Source organism: Typopeltis vanoorti, chromosome 2, assembly GCF_054136105.1.
Source record: "Typopeltis vanoorti isolate ZY-2024b chromosome 2, IOZ_Tvanoo_1.0, whole genome shotgun sequence".
In the NCBI taxonomy this organism is placed as follows: Eukaryota; Metazoa; Arthropoda; class Arachnida; order Uropygi; family Thelyphonidae; genus Typopeltis; species Typopeltis vanoorti.
The window spans coordinates 106767789-106791346 of NC_143550.1; the positions used below are offsets into that span (position 1 = coordinate 106767789).

At 34.1% G+C, this 23558-nt stretch overlaps 1 protein-coding gene and 1 long non-coding RNA gene across 2 annotated transcripts in view; one reads left to right on the top strand and one right to left on the bottom strand.

Moving 5' to 3' along the window:
- The first annotated feature begins 7583 nt into the window (after positions 1-7583).
- LOC150109311 (uncharacterized) overlaps positions 7584-23558 on the top strand; it is a 59988-nt gene continuing 44013 nt past the window's right edge. The window contains exon 1 of the mRNA XM_090407308.1: positions 7584-7705. Within this exon, the coding sequence (XP_090263434.1) occupies positions 7648-7705 (58 nt within the window). The 5' untranslated portion in view covers positions 7584-7647. The remainder of the gene's footprint in view (positions 7706-23558) is intronic.
- The window catches only part of LOC150109312 (uncharacterized), a 47817-nt gene continuing 42172 nt past the window's right edge, over positions 17914-23558 (bottom strand). Inside the window, exons 2-3 of the long non-coding RNA XR_016549670.1 lie at positions 18354-18378; positions 17914-18241 (exon numbers count right to left, since the gene is read on the bottom strand). This is a non-coding gene — a long non-coding RNA (uncharacterized LOC150109312). The remainder of the gene's footprint in view (positions 18242-18353; positions 18379-23558) is intronic.

Sequence of the window (23558 nt, forward strand, 5' to 3'; positions counted from 1 at the left end):
AGGAAGCAATACGTTCCAAATGGAAATCGTAACGAGAGCTTTTTAACTGGGTGCTAAATCAAATTTAATAGACAATAGTGGGATGCGATCTCTTTGAAAACAAATCTCTCTCTCTCTCTCTCTCTCTCTCTCTCTCTCTCTCTTGTCTCTCTCCGTTGCTTCCAGCAATGAACTCCAATAAGTGCGCTTCTGATTTAAATTTTACGATCCCTCGTTAGTTTGTTGACACAGTAGCAGACTTATCCGTACAATAATGCCGTTTTAAGTGCTCCAGGGACAGTTGATAAGAGACGGTCTATAATGGTAGTGAAAGTGTTCAGGAGACTGATACAAGTACGGAATAGGAAAGAAGAGACCATCCATAATTGTAATGATATCTGATAAGAGATTGCCTTAATCTGAGGTATTTTATCTTTCCCAAAAGACATGGCGGTTCTACACTGCAATAAAGAAAAAAAAAATCATCAAGTAAATTCGCTTGCAGTGGTACGGAAATGTCTGTTGCACGTGCTGATAGTTTGTAGGGCCATTAAAACCTCGTTATAATCGTTTTAAATTTTTCTGCAGTAAGAACGTGTCAAAATTCCTAAAAGTTGGAAGTAGACGTGAAGGTGAATGAAATCAATCATCAAAAATTACTTCAGGTCTTATGTGTTCGCACTTAGCATACCGGGATTAAAAGAGAGAAAGAGTGTGTATATATATAATTTTAACATCCATATATAGAGAAAAACAAACATGAAATTCAACATAGCATTAATTTCTCTTTATATTTTCGAAGTTTCATGAATATGACTTAGTCACGAGTAAAGAAAGCTATTTCTCACCAAGTTCTCCTAAGGAACTTTAATCCCAAGCCTTTTTAGTATAAAATACTTTTTAGTCCCATTTGCTATGAATAATTATTCAGCACAAAGCCTGCGTGACTGAATTGTTTCACAACGCGGTCACTAGGCTAGGGAAAGGACCTCATTTCACCTCTCATTTCTGAAAGAGAAACATTGGTTTGTTGGTCTTTATTTGCACTTTATCCTAAGCAACCGTAAGCAAGAATAAAAGTTCAGAGGCATGAGCATTTTCACAAACATAAAAGACTGGGAACAGAGATTATTATCTTATTCTTTTAAAGTTTTCCCCCCCTTTTTTTCTGCTTGAATTAGAGGTGAAGTTCTTCAACGAATTTCTGAGACCCTAACAGATATTAAGTGGACCTGCGTTAAGACGAAAAGAATTACTAATGATGAAGCTAATGCGATCCTGTTAAGTGAGAATGAGAAGCTTCAAAAGATGAGTCAACTAAAAACGGAGAGGAAAAGAAACGGGAAGAAAAAATAAAAAGGAAAGTAAATAACCATAAAAAAAAAGAAAGAAAAGAAACGTATTATAGATTTTCCCAATATCTCTATCACGCTTTCCTTTTCCTCTTTTGATTCGTAGATCTTTTGATGTGTAAGACTGTTAAGAATTTTAACAGTTCTACATATATCAGCCAGTGAATTAGAAACTTCCATTTAATTCCGTGTTGGACCTCGTTTAGTCCGAATTACAGCACATATGTGGTTTGGCATGGATTCCATAAGGTATCGGATTGCATCCACGTCTACAACATACTAGGCGTTCGCCAGTCAGTCCTTTAACTGACTGAGATTTGACGGAAGAGGACTTTGCTAACGGATTTGTTTTGTAACATGTCCGATACATTTTCAATCGGATTCAGATTCGGGTAGGCAGGAAAGATGATGGTGGAGGTCGCTGTCATGCTCACTGAATCACTTCTCAACAATTCGTACGCGAGTAGCATTTTCGTCAATGAAACATCCGTCACCTGCTGGATAAAAAAAAGTCAAAATTGCAGGATGGACTTCATCGGCAACAATGTTTAGATATTCCTTGGAGGGCACCCAATCTTCCACCAATATCAGGGCACCCGTTCCGTACCAACAGAACATGCTCCACACATTGATACCATCTCGAGAACCTTGAGATGCGTTTACAACTGGGTTCATTGCGCTTTATGGGGGCTCCCGCCAAACTCTGTCTACTGTCGGTACAAAACAAGGTGTACCGTGACACGGTTGTCGAATCACATGACATTTTGTTTTCTTCCAGTATCCAGTCATGATGTTCCGAATACCACTGTAGACCAATATTCGGGTTCTTTTCAGAAATTAGTTGTTTCAGTATAGTCATGCAGCTGCCAATACCGAGATCCTCTTCAATTGCTTGCGCATAGTTCCGTGAGACATGGGTAGGGAACAGCCTTCATTAAATGCTTTGGTCAGTTGCTGCACACTGGAAGTTGTATTTGTCCCTACATGCTTTTCAGACGACGGCGATCTCGTTCCTGACTAACTGTCTTGGAACCACAGTTACGCCTCTTAGACAAGCAATGTGGGTTGTTTTTTCACTGATTAAACACCCGGGATATTTCGAAATCATGGCTCCAAACAGACAGGCAACCACAATAAGCTCTTTATCACAGTCTGAAAAATTCTTTTTTTTTTTTTTCCCCATTATGTCAACACAACTGATGTTGACTGACCAGCAGTATTCTTAAATAGTTTCCTAGAACACGTATTGATGCACGTGACCAAGTATGTATGCTGCGTAAGTGTCGTTTACTTTTGTCCGCATAAAGATTTCTAATTCAGGGACAGGTATGTGTATTTCTTCGTGAAGATGCAGCTGGCTTAGCTGCATCTTCACGCAAGTATAGGAATTTTCATCGAGCACTGACATGCAGGAAAACAAAATTTATGGCTATGACAACTAATACGTCATCGTATCCTTGCACGATCACTTTGTTTTCCTACCTGTAATCCAACCATAACCAAATTATGATCCCAGGCCTCTTCTTACGAATTCTTACCTTGGCATGGTAAAAGGGGGTTTGTGTTACATAATCGAGTTTTACTGGAGTCCCTATGCTGAGCTACTCCAACAGTAGAGACCGCAGCAACACTGGATTAATGCTAGCGTGATATTCTTGTTAAAAAGAGTAAAAAGAAAAAGTTAGAAAAATATAAACTCTTAGCTCTTCTGTAATAAGTATATAACTGTTTAAAAATAATAATAAATAATAAAAAAAACAGAGCGCCAGAATATTAGATAAAGTATCGGCTAATAAGCAAACTGGATTCAGAATTTCTTATGGGAATTTTTTATGGGAAATGCAGTACATTTCCCATAATGTACTGCACATTTGGCAGAAAACGTAACGTTGTCCTACATTAACTGATGACAGTCATTTCTCAGACCGATTTCTTTCTTTTAGTACTAGTTACCAGGGGCGAATGCTGGTCTTGAAATTCACGCTTGCTCTTGTTATCATTCAGGGAGTGAGAGGTGCGATTGAAGTCTAATTAGGAAATAATGAATTACTGACCATTTAAAACTATATACAGTATTCAGAAATTTATGTATTATACATTTAATCATACAAATACAACATTTATTTTACAAATGATATTCTATCTTTTTCAATTAGCTACTTAAATACAAATTCTACCCTACGGTTCTTCTTTATGAACTGGTCAATAACATCGTCATAAAAAGTTGGTTGTAACTTCATTTTCCCAAGCAACAAGCACATTTGTAAAGGCTGGCTGAAGCTCACTGGCTAGAGCTACGTCGACTATGTATGGCCTGTGTTTAAGCAACAGAGTGAGACGACGTGAAATGGCTATGCGCGCGCATGAAATCACAGTGCTGCTGCGAGGACCTGGAAGCTCCTACAACCGAGCAAGCCAAGGTAGCTTTGACTAGACGAGCAAGCATCGGCCTTCGATACACAACGCAAAGCTCAATTATTGCAAGCTTCAGACGTCTTCTGTCTACAAAATAAAAGCCTAAATAGGATGCTTATAATTGCATGCATTTATTAACAAATAAATATTGCTTCTTTCTCAATTAATGAGCTTGCGCAGCAAGCATAGCAAGCATGGAGAATTCGTCCCTGACAATTTCATATGATTTAGTGTGATGTAAGTAATAGACATTGTCTTATCTAAGCAAAATTTGAAATCGCAGATGAATGCTGGCTAAATTTCGAAATATTAAATTTCATCAGAATTAGACTATCTGCCAAGCAGTTGTTATGTGGTACAAAAGGAAAAGATGACCGTTTTAATCGGATACTAAACATCCCACTAAAACTGTTACGTAAATTTATATCTCCTCAAGTGGATTGCTAATAAATGAAAAAACTGGAAAGAAAACCAATATCCATTTATGTTTCTCATTTCGATGATCTTAATGCATTGTATGGATAAGTTTAGTACAGGAGTAGTTAATAACAAGGCAAAAATTAAACCGAGAGAGAGAGAGAGAGAGAGAGAGAGAGAGAGAGAGAGAGAGACGGCGACTAGACTCGATGCATTACTTGACTATTTGTTTACTTAAGGAATATAAAAGCTTATTGCATGAATATAGATATATAAGAATTCTTACAATGGAAAAGTTTTTTTTTTTCGTAGCTGTCATAATGGTACAGCAAAACAAGAAAGAACAGTAAGCTAGCAAGGCCATCTAAGACGCAACAAGAGCTTATTGTAATTATTTTTTGCTATTATTCTTAGCAAATGTATTTTTATGATCAGAAATTTTATCTCTTCAGGGCGTGATTGGTGATTTATGATGTTTATACGATTATGAAGTTAATATGTAAACAATTATAAATTGCTGGATGACTATTTGCTCAGGTCCAAATTTAGAGTATTATCTAAACACAAATCTTGTATTATGTATTCCGAGCTTGGTCTGGTATTGTTGAACCATATGAAAGTGTTTCAATAACATAAAAACAAGTACGGAAATTAGTGTATCCTGAGAACAGTCAATAGAATGAAGTGATATGCGCAATTTTGTCGGAATTTCTAAGATCGATTCTGATCCTAACGTGAAGCATCTTTCTAAGGAATTTTGGAAGGTCGAGTATCTAGTCTCATACGAAGGCTGTAAGATATTTTTCTCTACTAGAAACTTGACTTAGTTTTCTTCCCTTAAAATTAGACAAGCAGTTCTTGAATACACATGGAAAACTATGGAAATAAATCATACACAGCTGTTTTTGGCTCCAGATTTAATTCAACAAAATCAGACAGAATAACATTATTCGGTATGTTGCACACGTTACGTCTAATTCTGCTAGTAAAATAGTTATTTTAGTATCAAATGATTATTCTGCCTAATTTTGTAACTAAGATAGTTGTTGAACTCAAAATTAAGAAGTCTAGATGAATTTTAGCAATTTTCTTAAGTATTATATTTTACTGAATTCTGTCCATCCAAATCGGAGTTTTATCTTTATATCTATCCATTTTACCAAATATTGTTACTAAAATGGTCTGATTGAAAACAGTGTAATCGATTAACAAATTTTTTAGAAATGTAGACATATTACCATCAAATGTTGAGGAAAGGACAAAACTTGTCATTGTCCTTGAGGAATTTATGATATACACTTAATAATCGCTATGATGTTCAAGCAAGCATCATTAAAATGTATATATTTATAATGAATGGGACCAGGACATAATTAAAAAGGGCGAAGTCATTACAAATATGAGCATCAAACGCACATATTTGAATGACGCGATTGATAATGGATCTATCAAAAGACAGAAAGTTATACTATCATTACTATTCAGTGTTACCTATGCAGTTTTACACACAAAGAGGTTTAATTACTTAAAACTAATCTTCGAAACGAAATACTGTTTTGAGAGGTAAAATTATACATTTCATACGTTTATTTGTTGTGTATAATTCTCAACTCTGGCGAACAAATTCTTAGGAGTGTCTACAAGCGAACAGCATCTGTTATCCATCTCTCCACATAACTCAAGGATTGGTGAGCCAGTTTTGATGAAACTTAAAATATCTGAGATTGGGGAAACAGCGAACAATCTGAAGGTTTAGTCCGATCGGATAATAATAATAATAATAATAATAATAATAATAATAATAATAATAATAATAATAATAAAACTACTGTCGTCATCATCACATCATCACTTTACACAGACAGTGTGGTACATCTCGTGGAGTTACTTTGCTGGTGCAGTCAACCTAAATTCATCTTCATTATCTTACATCTGCTGCAAAAAGGCAAGAAGATTACACTAATAATCTTGCATTTTGTTAGTCGTTAAGTAATATATCTGAATATCGAGAACGCTTCTACGGTATTATATGGATCACATAAATCTGAACTGTTAGTAGAAATGTAGACATCGCTAATGGGAGCAGATTGATAGAATCACTGGAATGTTTTCAAATGCTTTATTTAAAAATAAATAAATAAATTTGGGTGTATTCTATTTTCTTTCTTTCTTATAAGCTTAAACTATATTTTAGAGAAAACTCATGTAATATAAGTAATTTTGATCCTTCCTCGCTGGATCACATTCCATATTTAAAAGTCCATCCCACTTGACAAACTCTATTCTAAAATCAATTCAAATAAGTGGCTAATATTATTTCCTAACATTTTACCAAAATGATCACATTTTATCAATAGTGACAATTTTGATATTGTCACTATTGATATGTCTCATTGATAAGAATGAAAAGTGGATCCATATACGTAACTTACTTCAGAATTTCAGTTTTAACTGATCGTAAATCATGGGTGATATTTTAAATATTAAAGATATTTTTCATATAAAATAAGAAGCTCTAACAGTTGTCCAAATTGCTTTTCCCTATGTAAATTAAGTTAGGTTTTAATAGCGATGCAGAATTCATGGAAAAAATCTGTCAACAGTACGGATTCAGAGGATAAGTGACTTTGCTTGTTCTTGAAATAACGAAAGGGAAACTATTGGCTATTTCTTATCGAAGTTCAAAGTTTATAAAGCTTCGAGACTTTGTCGAATGGAACGTGTCTTTCCACAGTGTTCGGATCTCAACACTCCCGTAAATAATTCTCACGTCAGGAGAAATTTCCTCATCCGTTTCGTTAAACTTTATAATTCTTAAATGTCACTAGATAGACGTACATTTTTTTTTCTAGAATATTTTGTCTATAATTTCACGTCATCATCATTTTGTTAGAGGGGGGCGCTTTAATTCCATATTATTAACAGAAATCACTTCAGTTTTTCTGGGCGCATGTCGCATTACTTTGAAAACAGACACAATTCTGACTCCTCCGAATTCAAGGTTATCTCGAGAAGGGCGCGATGCATTCTCCAGAAAAATCGCTCTAGGGGATTAAGTTACGTAATAGCTAGGTGGATCCAGCAATTTTGCTGGACCGGCGGCGACAATGGCAACCTACGGCCGCTATTTCGAAGTGAATCCCGCCCATTCTGATATTGGGACCTTGACGCTGGTTCGCCTTGTCGTAAACGCTCTGTCACCAGGTGCACCTCCATATGCAGCATAAACATCCAGAGTAGTATCATAGCGTAAGATTTTATTCATTTTTTTTTCTTTCTTTCACAGACACTCCTACCATGACTTAACAGTTCTAGTTTCGGCAGCATTCTCACGCCGTCTTGGCATTCCAGTGGAGCTAAATCTACCCTAGGGGTCACCTGATAAAACTGAACCCGTCAGGTGATAGAGACATCTTGCTTAAGTGGCCATCAACCTACTTTAAACGCTGTAGCAGACTGAACAGACGGAGATAGTGACAGTGGTATGGCAAGGGTTTACCTATTCGTCCTCCTCGCCTTTTGGATGCCAGTATATCATTGTGGTAAGTGCAGGTGTTATATTTTAGAAAAAATAAAATATATTCTTTAAAATAATATTTTAACAATTATTATAGTGCATAAATTACTAATAATATTTCATTATTCAAATGTAAAGGACACATTTTTTTGTTATTTAACCATTCCAATTTTATTTATGTATAATAATTTTCCTTTTACGAACAGGTAGCTTTTATTCATCATTTGGTTATCACGTGTATCGTCAGTTAATGTTCAAGTCGTATTCGAATATTTCAATATGTAAAGTTAAATGTATTATAGAATAGTATTAACATTATTTCTTTCAAGATAGATACTATAAATCTGTTATGACATCGAAGGACTATATATTCATTCTCTTACTATATATATAGTAAGAGAATGAATGTATAGTTCTTCGATGTCATAGCAGATTTGTATATATATATTATATTCTAGATAAATTTTTTCTTTTCAGGTTTATATTTATTTCCTTAGGTAGTCTTCTTTTCATTGTACATGTTCTCTCTCTCCCTCTCTCTCCAATTCTTTCGCGTTTATTTTCTTTTATAATTTATCGCATATATATAGTAATTTCTTCCTTATTTCATCATTCGCATTCTATTTATTCTTGTACAGTTTCTTTTACTGTTATAAGAATTTCATTTCGTTTTTTCAATATTATATCAGTTATCTAAATCTACGATCCAAATATAATAGTCTTAAAATCACATTAATTATTTAAATGTTTGCCAAGGCCACCTAGCCTTAGGATCCACAGAACCTTTTACTACATATCTTTTATTAAGATATAAGTAGTCGTAAGATTAAATTTCGATTTTCTATTCTGTATGACAAAAGTTAAGTTTTGATATTTCAAATATTAGTATAAAGTAGGTGAGATGCGATGTGTTACAATATTCCACTTAAGTCAATGTCGTTGTTAATTTGGTATGCGTAGGAGCTAAATGATTTGACAAAGAACTGCAAACCTCTGATGAGAGAGAGAGAGAGAGAGAGAGAGAGAGAGAGAGAGAGGGAGTGTGCGTGCATTAATTTATTATTTTAGAGCTCACTATCTATCAACGAAGGTAATCTATTTTATCACGAATGGTACTCAAGATTTTCGCGTTAAGATTCACGTCAATCAAGGCTGTCGACCTGCACATGTTGCATTTTCGTTGATAATAATTAAGTTGTGAAATATCATATTATGGTATGTTTAAGTGTTCCATTGTTTCTGTTTTATTAATTTTAATACACAAATGAGACTCAGAACCAGCAGTTCATTTTTAGTGAAATTATTATTCATTTTAGTGATTTGTATTTTCAAAATTGGAGACAAAATAACTTGCAGAAATTCGTTTTCATAGGTGATGTTGATAAAAAATATATATATTTTTTTTAATTAATTGAATTTTTTTTTTTTCATTTTCGCAGGAAAGTAAAATTAATTGACGATTGAGTTTTGTCTAGCGTGCGTGCAGTAAGCTGGGCATCATCACCTTACCGAACCACATCACAGTTCCTAATTATGGTATATTACTTATTTTTGCATTTTATATTGTCGAAAGAAACATCTGATGTGTTGAAAAAAATGAACCCAAACAGAGGATATTAGTTGCCACTTACAAATGCTACTTAATTAGCATTATTTGTAATATTTTCATTCGTGATATTGTTGGGGCTGCTGCTGTTATTGCGTTTTGAATTTCAGAGGGGAATTTATTATTATTATTAAAATTAGTTTTTTCCCAAAATATTTTATTTATTTTTACTTCATCTGAAAAACATGCTCTTGAGACCAAACATGCTCAAGCCATTCAACCTCCTGTAAGAGATGTGATGATCTCACATCGACAATGGAATGCATCTCTCACTTAAAAGACAATGACAAACATCCGTGTCCACGGCGGGATTCGATTCGCAATCTGTTGAATGGACAGCTGATACATTAATCGCATCAACCAGGCCGGCATATAAATATATTACTCGCGTTTTTATGAAATATTACATGTTTTATAATATAATAAAACACGGGATATTATTTTACACACAGAATAGTATTCAGTATTGCCCGAAGTATCTCTTTATTTTAGATCAAGGTAATCATAATAATACCTTGCGAATTTAGATCTCCAGAGAATTGCTAATCGTTAGCAATGCGACCTTTAGCGGGATTTTTTCGAGGGGAATTTTAATTTCTTTTCCATTCTCTCTCTCTCTCTGTCCACAAACTCCATCTAATCCCGGTGTTTCGAGGGAAAATTCAACAATTACGAAATAATCCGAACTGGGTCGAAATCGTTGAAAGATTATACTACCCTCCAGATATGTCTCTGTAAGAAATAAACCACTTTCCAACTCCTGTATTTTAATCCGATTGTGGGAGAAATTCTCATCCATCGTTGTTTCTTGTGTTGCTTTATTAAGCAATATAAGAGAACCATACAAAAAATTGTTGTGATTATGAATGACGTCACTATATAAGAATGCGATTATGATGCGCATATTTTTTCATGATTGTCTGCGATCATTTCCTTAGTTGTGTTACATATGACACGTGTCAGGAGATATTGCAGAATACTGTAATTGCCTACGCCCGAGTGTGGGCATGAAGCCAAAACATCAATCACTTAGCCTTTCTGAGAACCGAAAGTTGGGGGGGGGGGGGACAGAAAGAACAATACAATCAAGAAGTAATGCGTGGGAGGGGTGCAAATGTGAGGACTTAAATACATTGAAAAGTATTTCCTCCCTTACTTTAACTGTGAGAACTTCCTTTTGTTATTTGAAATTATGCCAAAATCAAAGACAAACATGAGAGTATAATTAGATCGATCAATTACTAGTGTTCTGTTCTTCGACCCTTTTGTCTGGTTTTTTATGATCTGTGGATCATAAAAAACCAGACAAATCCACAGATCATAAGAAAGGGAGAATATGTTGGGTTTTTCTATCTCAAAACACAAGCAACCGCCAGAAGAATGCATTTACATTGAGCACTTAACAGCAGAATTGACGGTAGGTTTATTTTTCCTTTCTTCAGCCTCATTCTGTTGACTTGCATTTTTAAAATCAAAATTTAATTCGATTTTAACTCAACTTCAAAATTTCTGACGCTTAGAGTCGGTCCTGATTAAAATACTTAAATATACTACCCTTGCCCCTCCCATTGAAACCCTTGTTTTTGGTTTCAATCAACGGATTCAAAACGTCTGCTGTAGAATGTACTTGGAATTTTGATTGTTTCAAAATTACAGTTTTTTAGGAGAGAGAGAGAGAGAAAGAGAGACGGAGAAATTGCAAGCACCATAATCATCAAAACTGAACAGAATTTGATGTGTAAGAGGAAAGGAGCATATGATGTGTAAAGGAGCAGGAAGGAATAAGATTGCATTCTATAATTAGCAGTGACAGAAATGTGAGACAGAAAGCTATCTATTATGATACACAGTGAACGATATAACGAAGGATATAGAGAATACCTATTCAAACAATCATGAGGCAGAGCTATTGTGCTTCACTAGACAGATCATAACAAGATCTCCATAAAAAGTTCCCACGACCAACTGAATAGTGAACATGCCAAGCGTAATACCTCGAATGTCTCTAAAACTTTTCATGTGTACACAGGTGGTAGACAATAAGACCAAATCTATAAATTTTATTTACGAAATATTTATGTATAATTTGCCAATTTCACAAAAGGGTTCTCTTAATCCAAAACATCATTTTGTGAATTTACAGATTACAACCTCTTGTTTTATTATATAAAGTCGAAATTATTAATCCATTAGTACAAGTTACAATCGGCATATCTTCTTAGAATGATGAGAAACATTCAGTGAAATTCGAACTGAAAAGTTCGGATGTTAATGACTGAGTGAATCATTATACCTTAAACTCATCCCTGATATTGCTGGACTTTGTTCTAAAAGCTCAACTATAGATCAGTTGTCTACTTTCAATTACGACTGATACAAAAAAAAAAAAGGTATGAAGTCATAGTCAGTATTTTAAGAATGTTAATTTTCTGTGTTCTCCGCCAATTTGAATGATGAAATCCGCGCAAAAAACATGAAAAACAATACCATATCCTTATATGACTAGCTAAATCACATTCAGCTGAAAAGTCCTCATAAAAGTTTCTCGTTGCTGAAGGTTAGCAGGTCTATAATGTATTCAGGGTTATTAAATGAAATCAAACAGTTTACTGTAGTCATTTGCAAGAGCCGTAGGTATTATTTTACCACTAATATTAAGATAATAACATATTCAGAATAATGTGAAATAGAATCATTGGAAGGTATTGTCTTTTCTGATAGATGAGCGAAAAAGAGGAAACTTAAATCTATAATTAAATGCAAATTAGTTACTCTTGTTGTTGTGAATTCACTCACAAAAGATTATAAATCTATGGTACTTTAATGTCATGGGGAGAGCAGGGGTTAGATAATCGGGACACTCCTCCCTTACTCTAGAGACCAAACATTAAGCTTTTTCAAGCCACTTCAGGCTTCTAGTAAGGCCGGTGGTGGTTTCGCAACAGGTGATACAGTTCATCTCTCATTTAAGATTCACAAACATCTTTGTCTGTGAATCTTAAAGGGGCAGAATTGGAATCCGCTAGGCCAACCAGACCGACAACAGATTTAAAGTGTTTTGTAATAACTCTATTATTGTGCAGTACAGTAACGAGGGTATGAAGCGCCTGTGGCAAGTGTCTAACTTGCGCTCCCCTAACCCAAATATGACAAAAAGTTTGAAAAAAATATAAATGTAACAAGTTAAATTTTACTAAATGCAATATGTTAAATACTTACTATTAACCCCATCAAAATAGGTTGCAGTGCGTTGCAGAATTTGTGTGTCTAAAGCGACGTATTGCCGAAATTTAAAAATACAATGTAAAATAGCGGACTTTTATATCGATTTATTTATTTTTATTTTTTACATTTTGCGCTCGTGGCAGGCGCCTCTTTCGCCACACCCTCGTTACGGCACTGTTATTGTGCCATCTTATCAAAAACGTGAAATACGTTTCATATAGTTCTTCTTAATATTGTCTTTAATCCATTAAATGTTGGACTTCATCTCGCATTATTTTCACCAGTGACCCATTCAAGAACATGTACATTGAGAGGACAAAGTCTAAAGTTTGTACTACAGTGCAGTGTCGTTAATACTTCACTTTCCACTGATGAAAAGCTTATGTGCTCAAAGGTGGAGGTGTGTGGATAGTAAATGACCTTCGTTTAACAAAATTAAATAAAACTATTTTTAGTAACCAATAGTTAAGTTACACTGTACACACGTAAACACAGGGAAGTATGTTAACGTTTACCTTTCCTGCACAGAGGTCATTTCAACTGAAACATTGCTTCAGGCTTCTTTATGTTTTTCAGAAATGCAATCAACGGTTCAAGTAAGACATAATAGAGCTTTGAACGGCATTCATAAAATTGATTCTAAATTTCGAAGAGATTCATTCTAGGGCCACTCATTATTATTATTAAGTGACACCTCCAGGGAGTCCAAAGACTCATCGAGGGAGTCCAAAGACTCTCTGTCTCTACCACTTAATCCACCAACTACAACGAACCGCAACTATACCAACACCATCTACCGCCCACCACCACTAGCATTTTCACAGACATCCATGCCCACGCCGGGATGAGAACCCGCAGCCTTTAAAGTAGCGAGTGGATACGCTAACCACTCGGCCAACCAGCTCGTTGAATGAGCAACTGAAATAATTAGCAAATGAAACGATTGAATGAAGTACTGGGTAGAAATGGATCCTCTTATTTAAATGCTGTTTAGACCCTTATCACTCAACAAAAGCTCATTGGCTAAAATGATTGCTAATAATAAAAATGTTTCTTTTTACTTTATATTTGAAGAACACTCTCATCTAGCATCATTGGTTCGTTTTTCAAATAATAATTAATTCCTTATTGCCTAGTGCTGTACAGTTAAAAGCAAACACACACACACACACACACACACACACACACACACACACACACACACACACACACACACACACACACACACAAAGCACTGGAAAATGCAAACTTTGCCAATGTTGCCAACTTCAACACTCCGACATTGCAAAGTACGTTTCACTGGGTATGAGTCTGATTACACTTTGGCTTTACCAGCATGTATGTTTATTTATGTTTAACTAGATGCGCCATCCATCAAAATGCATTCCCATCGGAGAATACTGCTTTTAAAAAAATAATCTTTTTCCTCGTATGCTGTTATTCATAACAACTTTCCGGAAAGAGTGTACTGTATTATATGGCACGTCACTGCTCTTCTTTGCAGTTGTATTCAGAGATGCAGACGTAGAACGCGATTTATCAACTTTCTCTCTTAGAAGGCCAGTGTTAAAATATATTTCAAATTCCTCTCCTCCCAGAAAAGTGTCTTTTTACAAAGCAAAAACCATATGTTGAAATGCAATCTATTTTCTTTCTATGCAGCTACTGTCGGATTAAGGGACGAGCTGACCGGGAATCCACTCGGTCAGTTGGCCAAAACTAAGGCCGATACGAGGGCCTTAGAGCCTACATTCTTTCCAAAAATAATTAGCTATCCATGTAAAGTAATACGTAATACATGATGCATTGATAATACTTAGTGAAAATTCAACCGATGCAGCCACCAAATATCTGAATCTTAACACTAGCAGAAAAGCTTTGCGACTATTTCTTTTTTAGTTATGTTAGTGACGTGGTATGACATACTTCATCGGATAAACACAGTAAGCAAATCTATGCAAGCAAAAAATATGGATTTAAAAACTGTTTTTAAAATCATATGCAGCAGGAGGGCTGTCCAATGCACTGCCCGCTGGCCGCATGCGACCCGCCTGTGGGTTTTGATTTTCACGAGAGAAAAAATAAAAGAAAAATTTGAATCGAATGCGTATTAAATATTTTAATTCTGTCACTAATCGATAATCTCGATGTTGGTAATTTTATTTGGTGTTTTTACATCACTATATACCCACGTGTTTTTCAAATATTACAGATGTCAAAGTAGCGTTCTTACATTGTTTTGTTCGTACGCTCCTGGAGCTCACGGGGAACGTGAGCGCGCGATTAGTGCGCAATTAGTGTTGTTCGTTTGTTCAGCTTTCGACGTTGTGTCGATGCTGCTCACCAAATTACTAGATACGCATTGTGATGCGGTCCTCGAAGATTTTTTTTTTTTTTTTTTTTTTAATGCGGCCCTTGGATTACCTAAGTTTGGACAGCCCTGATATACATAATACATTAGTCAATACGGTACACAAGGATTTTAAAATATTTTGACTCAAGCCTTTTAGGAACGGAGCCTTTGAGGAACAGTTCGTAAAAGGAAATTCTTTAATTACGAAACTGAAGACACCATACCGTTGGTGTTGATGAGAAAACAAAGTTTAAAATAACGATATTCAATATAATTTTAAAAACAATATTAACATCTCTTGAAAAAAGATTTGAGCAAATAAAAACTTACGAACAAAATTGGAGTTTCTCTTTAATTCTACTAAAATAGGCGATTTAAACGAATTAAGAAAATTGTATGGATTTGCATTCAATTCTTAATGATGAAAATAGTAGTGACATTGATGGGAGCGAAATATTTGAAGAAATTAAGTCTCTAAACAGTTTACTTTCGAAAAACATCAATTCGCTGTTAGAAAGTACAATTTTTAAAAGTAAGCAATTTGCTGAATATAGTTCCAAATACGTGGTAGCATTGAGAATTTTGCTGACAATTCCTATAATGGAAGCAACAGCTGAAAGAAGTTTGAGCAAATTAAAACTTATCAAAACATATTTGCGATCGACAATGGGGAGTGAGAGATTAAATTCTTTAGCCTTGTTTTCTATTGAAAACGCTGTTGCTCAGAAAATAGACATTAGTGAAAGAATAAAAGCTTGTGCAGATTTAAAATCAAGAAAAAATATATCTAAATTATAATTTAGATAATAAATAATGAAGTTATGAAATTATTAATAATTTGAAAAAATACTTATACTTACAATTAGAAAGTACTTAAGTATTTATACAATTAGAAAGTACTTAAGAAAAAATACTTATACTTACAATTAGAAAGTACTTAAGTATTTAAAAAAAAAAAAAAATTGGGGGGCATCGCACACGGAGCCTGCCGGGGGGAGGGGGAATTATCTTGGTCTGTCACTGTATGCAGTACATGTTATGGCTAATCACACTGTTATAATGCAGTACTTCCACGTGTAGTTTGTGCTTCTCCTAATAGATGGCGGTGGTAAGCAGCAATACGAAGTCGAGTACGTGAAATAGAGCGATGCTAAATATCCGGGCACGTGTTACCTGCAATAAAGCGTTAAACATTCATACAGTTTTATTACTTCAGTGCTAACAAAATTTGAGACAAAGATTCCAAAATCTTAGTTTCTGTTATGGAAGCTTAGCTACAACCTCTTCACGCCAGTACCATATGGAGTCTCTTGACTCCATGGAGGTCCGATGATAATAATAATAATAATAATAATAATAATAATAATAATAATAATAATGCTAAGCCATAGTTTTGATTATACAGCAATCATACAATAAAAACAACGCTCTATTTGAAAGCAATAGAGTATTTAACAGAATATTTAATAATTAAATCGGTGCATTTATTCATTTCAATATTTTATAATTTCTGTCTTAAAATTGTAAATTTTTCATAGATTTCAGAGACTTTAATTATATCCTCATTTTTATATAATAATTTATTATATTTTTCGATGAATTTAATTAACTATGAAATTTTGAGGTGATTGGATTTAACCGAAGGGAGAAACTTCAGTTTTGGCTCACAAAGAAATATTAAAACAAACTTCATCCCATAAAGGAATGAATGAAATTAATTATACCCCCAGAAAGAGTTTTGTTTTGTTAAAAAAAAAAAAAAAATAGTGGACGCACTTTAATTTTTTTCACAGAAATTATGACGACATTGCAATGAATTTTTCTATTGCTTCATTACTGCAATTAAAAAAAAAAAAAAAAAAAAAAAAAAAAAAATATATATATATATATATATATATATATATATATAATTCCGTTTAAAAATGAAAAATTTCAAGCTTGAAAATTTGAAAATTGAATTAAAGGGCACACACTTCAGTTCAATTTTAAAATGAAATGTATTTTGAAATGAAAAATTTCCATTGAAAATTTTTTTTTTTTTTACAATGGAGAGTGAGTTCATGTGTACCGAATCACCAGTTATACACTATTATTATGGATTTACCACCCGAAATGCACACGAGTCTTTCCCTACTCGTCAAATTCCATGTTCTCGATGGTTCTTCATCACTGATTTTTATCAGATATTCTGATCCTCGATTTGAATTGTGTCAGTGGTTTCTACAACAGTGTACGATAAACCAGCGATTTCTGTCGTGTGCTTTTCACAGAAGAGGCGTATTCATTCAAGATGGTATTTTCAATTTCATAACAATCACGTGCGCCAATCAAATTCCACATTCATCATTAACAATTATCCATTAATGTTTGGCAAGTATCTCTAGAGCTATATTATTCAAAACTTATAGAAAACATTTTCCATGCTGTGTTCTATCTCATACCGTTTTTTTTTCTTCTATGATAATGGTATGAGATAGAACACAGCATAGAAATTACAATATAATTCCACTACATTTCCTCAGTCGTAAAACGTAAAGGTATTTTAATCGAAGGTTTCCTGAAATACGGACTGTTCCCTGTGGTCCAATTATATGGTCGCATCGGTCACCTGACCTAAATCCTGTGAAATTTTATTTGTGAGACATTTGAAATCATTGGTGTACTTTACTCCAATGGGGAATGCTAATGACCTGCAGGAACATATTGAACATGAACAATTCCATCAGACATTATCCAGGAACTTTCTAGCAAGCGAGAATGTCAGTGATGACATCCTCACTTGCTCCTTATTTCTTGATGGCTTTCTATTTGCAAGTTGTCTGCGTGCGTACTGAAGCTAATAATTTATATCAGAAATGCGAACTTTCCCAATCCACATTTAATATGAATTTTTATTACTCCCACCCACCGAAGGTTATAAACCTATAATCTACAAGCTCACTTAAGGCCTCCAGTAAGAAGCGTGGGACTCCCAAAGAGGTGAGCCCCACACTTCTTACCAAAGAGGTGAGATAAAAATCATCTAACACCAACTCGTTTTTTTTTTAAATTTTGCTGTGATAAATTTTTATTTTATTTCATTGTGGTTTGTCATTATTTTGTCATCTGTCGATGTATTTTTTTCTTTTGTTTCATTTTATGGAGAAGAGGAAATAAGCTCAAAGGCAGACTTGCTCTATCTTGCTAGGGTTACGCTGTTAAAATTAACTCACTTAAGTGAATTTCAGCATGACACCAGTCAGCCACAGGCTCTTGGTGGCCTGACTAGAAAAAAAGTTTTGGTACCTCAAGCGCAGTTTCCGGTTTATCTCTTCCTTGGCCTACTTACGATATCAATAAACCATAAGTTTTTCTTCAGCCTCTCCCGGGTACGATCTCTAAAAAATGAAAGAGAAACGTAGTTCGTTGTTAAAAAGAAAGAATGGAAAATAGAAAATAAGAAAGAAATAATTTATTGAAATAGATTGCAAAATTTTGTCAAACACTTACCGGTATTAAGCGACTCCACTGAGAGCTTCGTGAAATAAACAAGAATTTCAAAAAATTAATAAATAACATAATAATAACTTATGTTCAACACTGAAAGTAAAAATAAAACAAAAGAGAAAAGTAATTTCTTCTGGGGAAAAAAAAAACTGAAATAAAATAAAAATTGTGAAATACTGGTTGATATCCTACTTCTGATTATAACCCAACTATCCCATCCATCATCATCTAGGAAAATTGCATTTTATACTTTAATTTGAATAATAACTTCCTTCATAGGGAAGACTGGAAGGTGGCTCTGCAAAACGTTTATGTATATGTATTATGACGTTTGAATTATTGTGCTCCACATCAGAGCCGACGGTGGAAAACATGCATTTGCACGAGGCGGTAAGATTTGGGGGGGGGCGGCAAAATTGGCCTAAACTATACGAAAAACATATCATAAAAAAGTCATTCATTCCTTCTCTGTAAAAACCAGACCAGGATGTCGTTAGTTAAAGTTTTGCATAATAAAACTTCATTGTACTGTATAGTTTTAAAAAATCATAATCATTTAAAATAATGTAGTATTATGTTACGTTTAATATACAAAGCCGAACCTAGGAATGTTTCCGGCCAGTGAAATAGCATATTTTGCAGCCTGTTCCCCGTAAATAAACTCTTTTAATGACGTCTTAAAAGCCATGATGTTAAGCTAAGCTTCAACATGTCTGATCATAAATTCTAAACAGTAAATTCTAAACAGTAGCAAATGAAAACCCATAAGTTAATGAAAAATTATCATAAGCTATATTTTTTACAGAAAGAGAGAGACAATGAACCCTTTAACGGTGGAATTTTGTTCTGAAAATGTGCATCTGTATCGGTAATTAAAATCAAGCGAAGACGAGTATAGTTGTGAAATGCAGAGTAAATGCACCTGCTGTAAATTTTAATTAAATTATAACAACGTAGCAATTATTAAAAGTTAGTTTATTTGAAAAATCAATAACTTTATTGCTCCAAATTCATTACTATCACATATACTATCAACACAACCTAAAAATATTGTTTTTATAATATATTACTATTAACGCATATGTAAGTAATGCTCATCACGTCATGTAGAATGAAGAACTGCTAAATCACAAACACGTAACAATGGTAAATATATTTTTTTTTAACTTTTAGAACACGTGTCATGTGTTACAATAAGTTAATTTACACTTTCACTATTAAATTATTAACCTACTGTTTAAATAGAAACTTTTCTTGCTTTCATATTCGCAATATCACAAATAAGGCCAGTGTGGTCTAATTTCTGAGCGATTTCATGTTCAATTGAAATCATGGCAAGACTTTCCAATCGAGTTTCAGCCATTGCAGAACCTAAATAAGTTTTAATAAGCTTTAGTTTTGAAAGACTACGCTCACCGCTTGGAACTTTTACCGGTAATGAACTATATAACGTAACACTTCAACGTTATATAGTTGAAATTTCTGGTACTAAGTGAAAGGAGGCGTAAGAGAAAAACTACTCTCAATTGAGCAAATAGCTTAATGTCATCAATGTCTCTATTTTCGTGATGCGTTAGAATACTTTCTAGATTTTTAAATTTGTTTAAAAGCTCATTTTCGCCTCCGATTTCAATTTAAGTACTAGAGTACCTGTTTCTTATCTCAGAACTAAATTTAAAATTGAGTTTTTCTTTCTTATTATTGATGTAGCATCGAGTTCTATCCACGAAAGATTTGGGCAACTGGAATACCACAGTTCACATTTTTTGTTTTTATATAATATCCCTAAATTGAAATCTGAGGCGATAAATGAGCTTTTAAACAAATGTTAAAAATCTAGAAAGTATTCTAACGCATTAAGAAAATAGAGACATTGATGCCATTGAGCTATTTGATGAACTGAAAATAGTTTCCCACTTAATACAGAAAATTCGCCGCCATTTGAAGTGTTCCGTTATACAGTTTGAAATAATTTTGCAGTTAATGTTGCAGTAGCCTTAAGAATATTATGTCATTACCAATAACAATTGTAGGCAAGCGTAGTCTTTCAAAACTAAAGCTTATTAAAACTTATTTACGTTCTGCAATGGCTGAAACTCGATTGGAAAGTCTTCCCATGATTTCAATTGAACATGAAATCGCTCAGAAATTAGACCACACTGGCCTTATTTGTGATTTTGCGAATATGAAAGCAAGAAAAGTTTCTATTTAAACAGTAGGTTAACATTTTAATAGTGAAAGTGTAAATTAACTTATTGTAACACATGACACGTGTTCTAAAAGTTAAAAAAATATATTTACCATTGTTACGTGTTTGTGATTTAGCAGTTCTTCATTCTACATTACATGATGAGCATTACTTACATCTGCGTTAAATAGTAATACAATATAAAAACAATATTTTTAGGTTGTGTTGATAGTATATGTGATAGTAATGAATTTTGAAGCAATAAAATTATTGATTTTTCAAATAAACTAATTTTTAATAATTGCCAATTTGTTATAATTTAATTAAAATTTACAGCAGGTGCATTTACTCTGCGTTTGACGAGTATACTCGTCTTCGCTTGATTTTAATTACCGATACAGATGCACATTTCCAGTACAAAATTCCACCGTTAAAGGGTCCATTGTCTCTGTCTTTCTGTAAAAAATATGACTTATGATAATTTTTCATTAACTTATGAGTTTTCATTAGCTAATGCTACTATTTAGAATTTATGATCAGACATGTTGAAGCCTATCTTAACATCACGGATTTCAAGACGTCATTAAAAGAGCTTTTTTAGGAGGAAGGAGCGGCAAAATATGCTACTACATGGGGCGACAACATTCTCTGCTCCACATACTGTATTTTGTAACATTGTATTTCACAACATATTAACATTTTGGTTTTATCATTATCTTACCTGAAGAGCCATAAGCAGTGAACTGAGTGAACAACAGAAAGGCTTCAGAAGAGGGAATGGGAACCATTAATGCTATCCTGGAACTAAAAATACTGATAGAAAGATCACTTGAAAGAAATACGAACATTTACATATTCTTCATAGACTTTCAGAAGGCTTTTGACCGGGTAAAACATAATAAAATGTTCAATATATTAGACAAATTAGACATAGAAGATCATGTACTTAAGATTATAAAAATGATTTACACCAAACAGAAAATGCAGCTGTTTAACAATGAGCCTTCTGTAGTGAAAATAAAAAGTGGAGGTAGACAAGGTTGTATCCTTTCGCCAAGTCTATTTAATATCTATAGTGAGAAAGTGATGAAAAATATTGAAAAACAAAAAACAGGAATTATTATCAATGGTGTAAAATACAGCAACCTTAGATATGCTGATGATACCATTCTAATAGCAGAAAACAGAAACAAATTAATCAAATTACTTCAGCTACTAATCGAAGAAGGGAAAGAATTTGGATTAGATATTAATGCAAAAAAAAAACCAAATTTATGAAAATCTCAAAAGAAAGCAGATCCGATCCAGAAATATTCATAAACAATATGAAAATTGAACATACAATAGAATACAAATATTTAGGCACCTATTTTACTGCAGATGGAAAGCAAGAGAAAGAATTAAAAATAAGAACAGCCATAGCTAAAGATGCATTCTCAAAAAATAAAGATCTGCTCAGAGGTTCTGTGAGTATCGAGACAAAGAAAAGAATGATAAGAACATTGGTGTGGCCAATTTTCACATATGGAAGTGAGACCTGGATATTCAAGAAGAGAGTAAGGCAACAGATAATGGCCTTTGAAATGTGGTGCTATAAGAGAGCTCTGAAAATCCCATGGACAGAACATGTGACAAATATAGATGTCATACAGAGAATGATCCAGAGAAAGATGAGATTGGCAGGACATGTACTGAGAGGTTCAGCAGGACAGAGGATATTAACAGTTTTAGAAGGAAACATTATGGGAAAAGGACCAATAGGCAAAAAACAAAGGACATGGCTTGAAGATATAAGATCATGGATTGCATGATCTTATTGCATGATCCTATTGCATGAGCCATGTGATGCATAGCCATGCATCACATGGCTATGCAGAAACAAAAAGGAAAGCCACCAACAGAGAGAACTGGAAGGACATGGTGCTGCACCCTCTCACTGAGGAAGCTACATGAAGAAGAAGAAGAAGAAGGTGAGAAAACAAATTTTGTTTTCATTATTATTTTTGTTATTACACATCAAGCCATTCCACCGCCTACTGATAATATTTCTGTCTGTTAACTGCGTATGCTCTTCGTTCGATTTATCCAACGAAGAGCATACGCACCCACACATGTGTAATGTGTGTGTGTGTGTGTGTGTGTCATAGGAGTTTTCTAGAAATATTCGAGAAATAACCGCAGGCTTTGTCAATGTTTTATAGCTTCTAGAAGACATTTTCGAACATTTATTCCTGATAGGTTCCTGAATGTCAGTAAAATATACATCGATTAGACACTCGTGTTGCTGTCTGTAAAAAAATATCAGTTATACCGACGATATTTCGAGATGCATGGTTAAAAACCGAGTTTTTCCTATGGCAAACATTGACTAACTTATGAGTTACCAGCTAAAGAAAGAACTTGAAAAAATTCTAATCCTCGACCAAAATCGAAGTTATAAGGGCCTTGCTTCGTGTAGCCTAGTGCTGTGGGAATGAATCCCAATTACACCGGGCTAGGCTACACAAGCACCGTGGAATATTATTCAACTCTCAATAGTTTCGCTTTCTCAGGTTTCTAATATTCGCAAGGCAGAGGATTGATGTTCCTGTTCGTTATGCCTGATTTGTAATGATCGACTACGCCACGTTTAATTGTTTTCAATAGACATGACATTTTTCGATGAATTATTATGCTCGACTTGTCTTGTAAGAGTAAGGTATACTTGATAAGAAATTATATTCTCTTTCTTATTCTTATCTTACTCGGGCATGAGAAAATAAAATTTATTATTATTATTATTATTATTATTATTATTATTATTATTGAACTCTGTCCAAAAGCTACAACTGGGTTGCTCGTGGAACACTAGGTCCACGAGCAACCCAGTCGATGTGGTTCCCCACAGTAACAAAAGAAGAACTATCACTGGCAATCCAACAAATTAACCTTAACAAAGGACCGGGGATAGACGGAATCAGACCAAAAGACATCAAGAAATACTCAACCAACCTACTTCCAGTTATACAAAAACTTTTAAA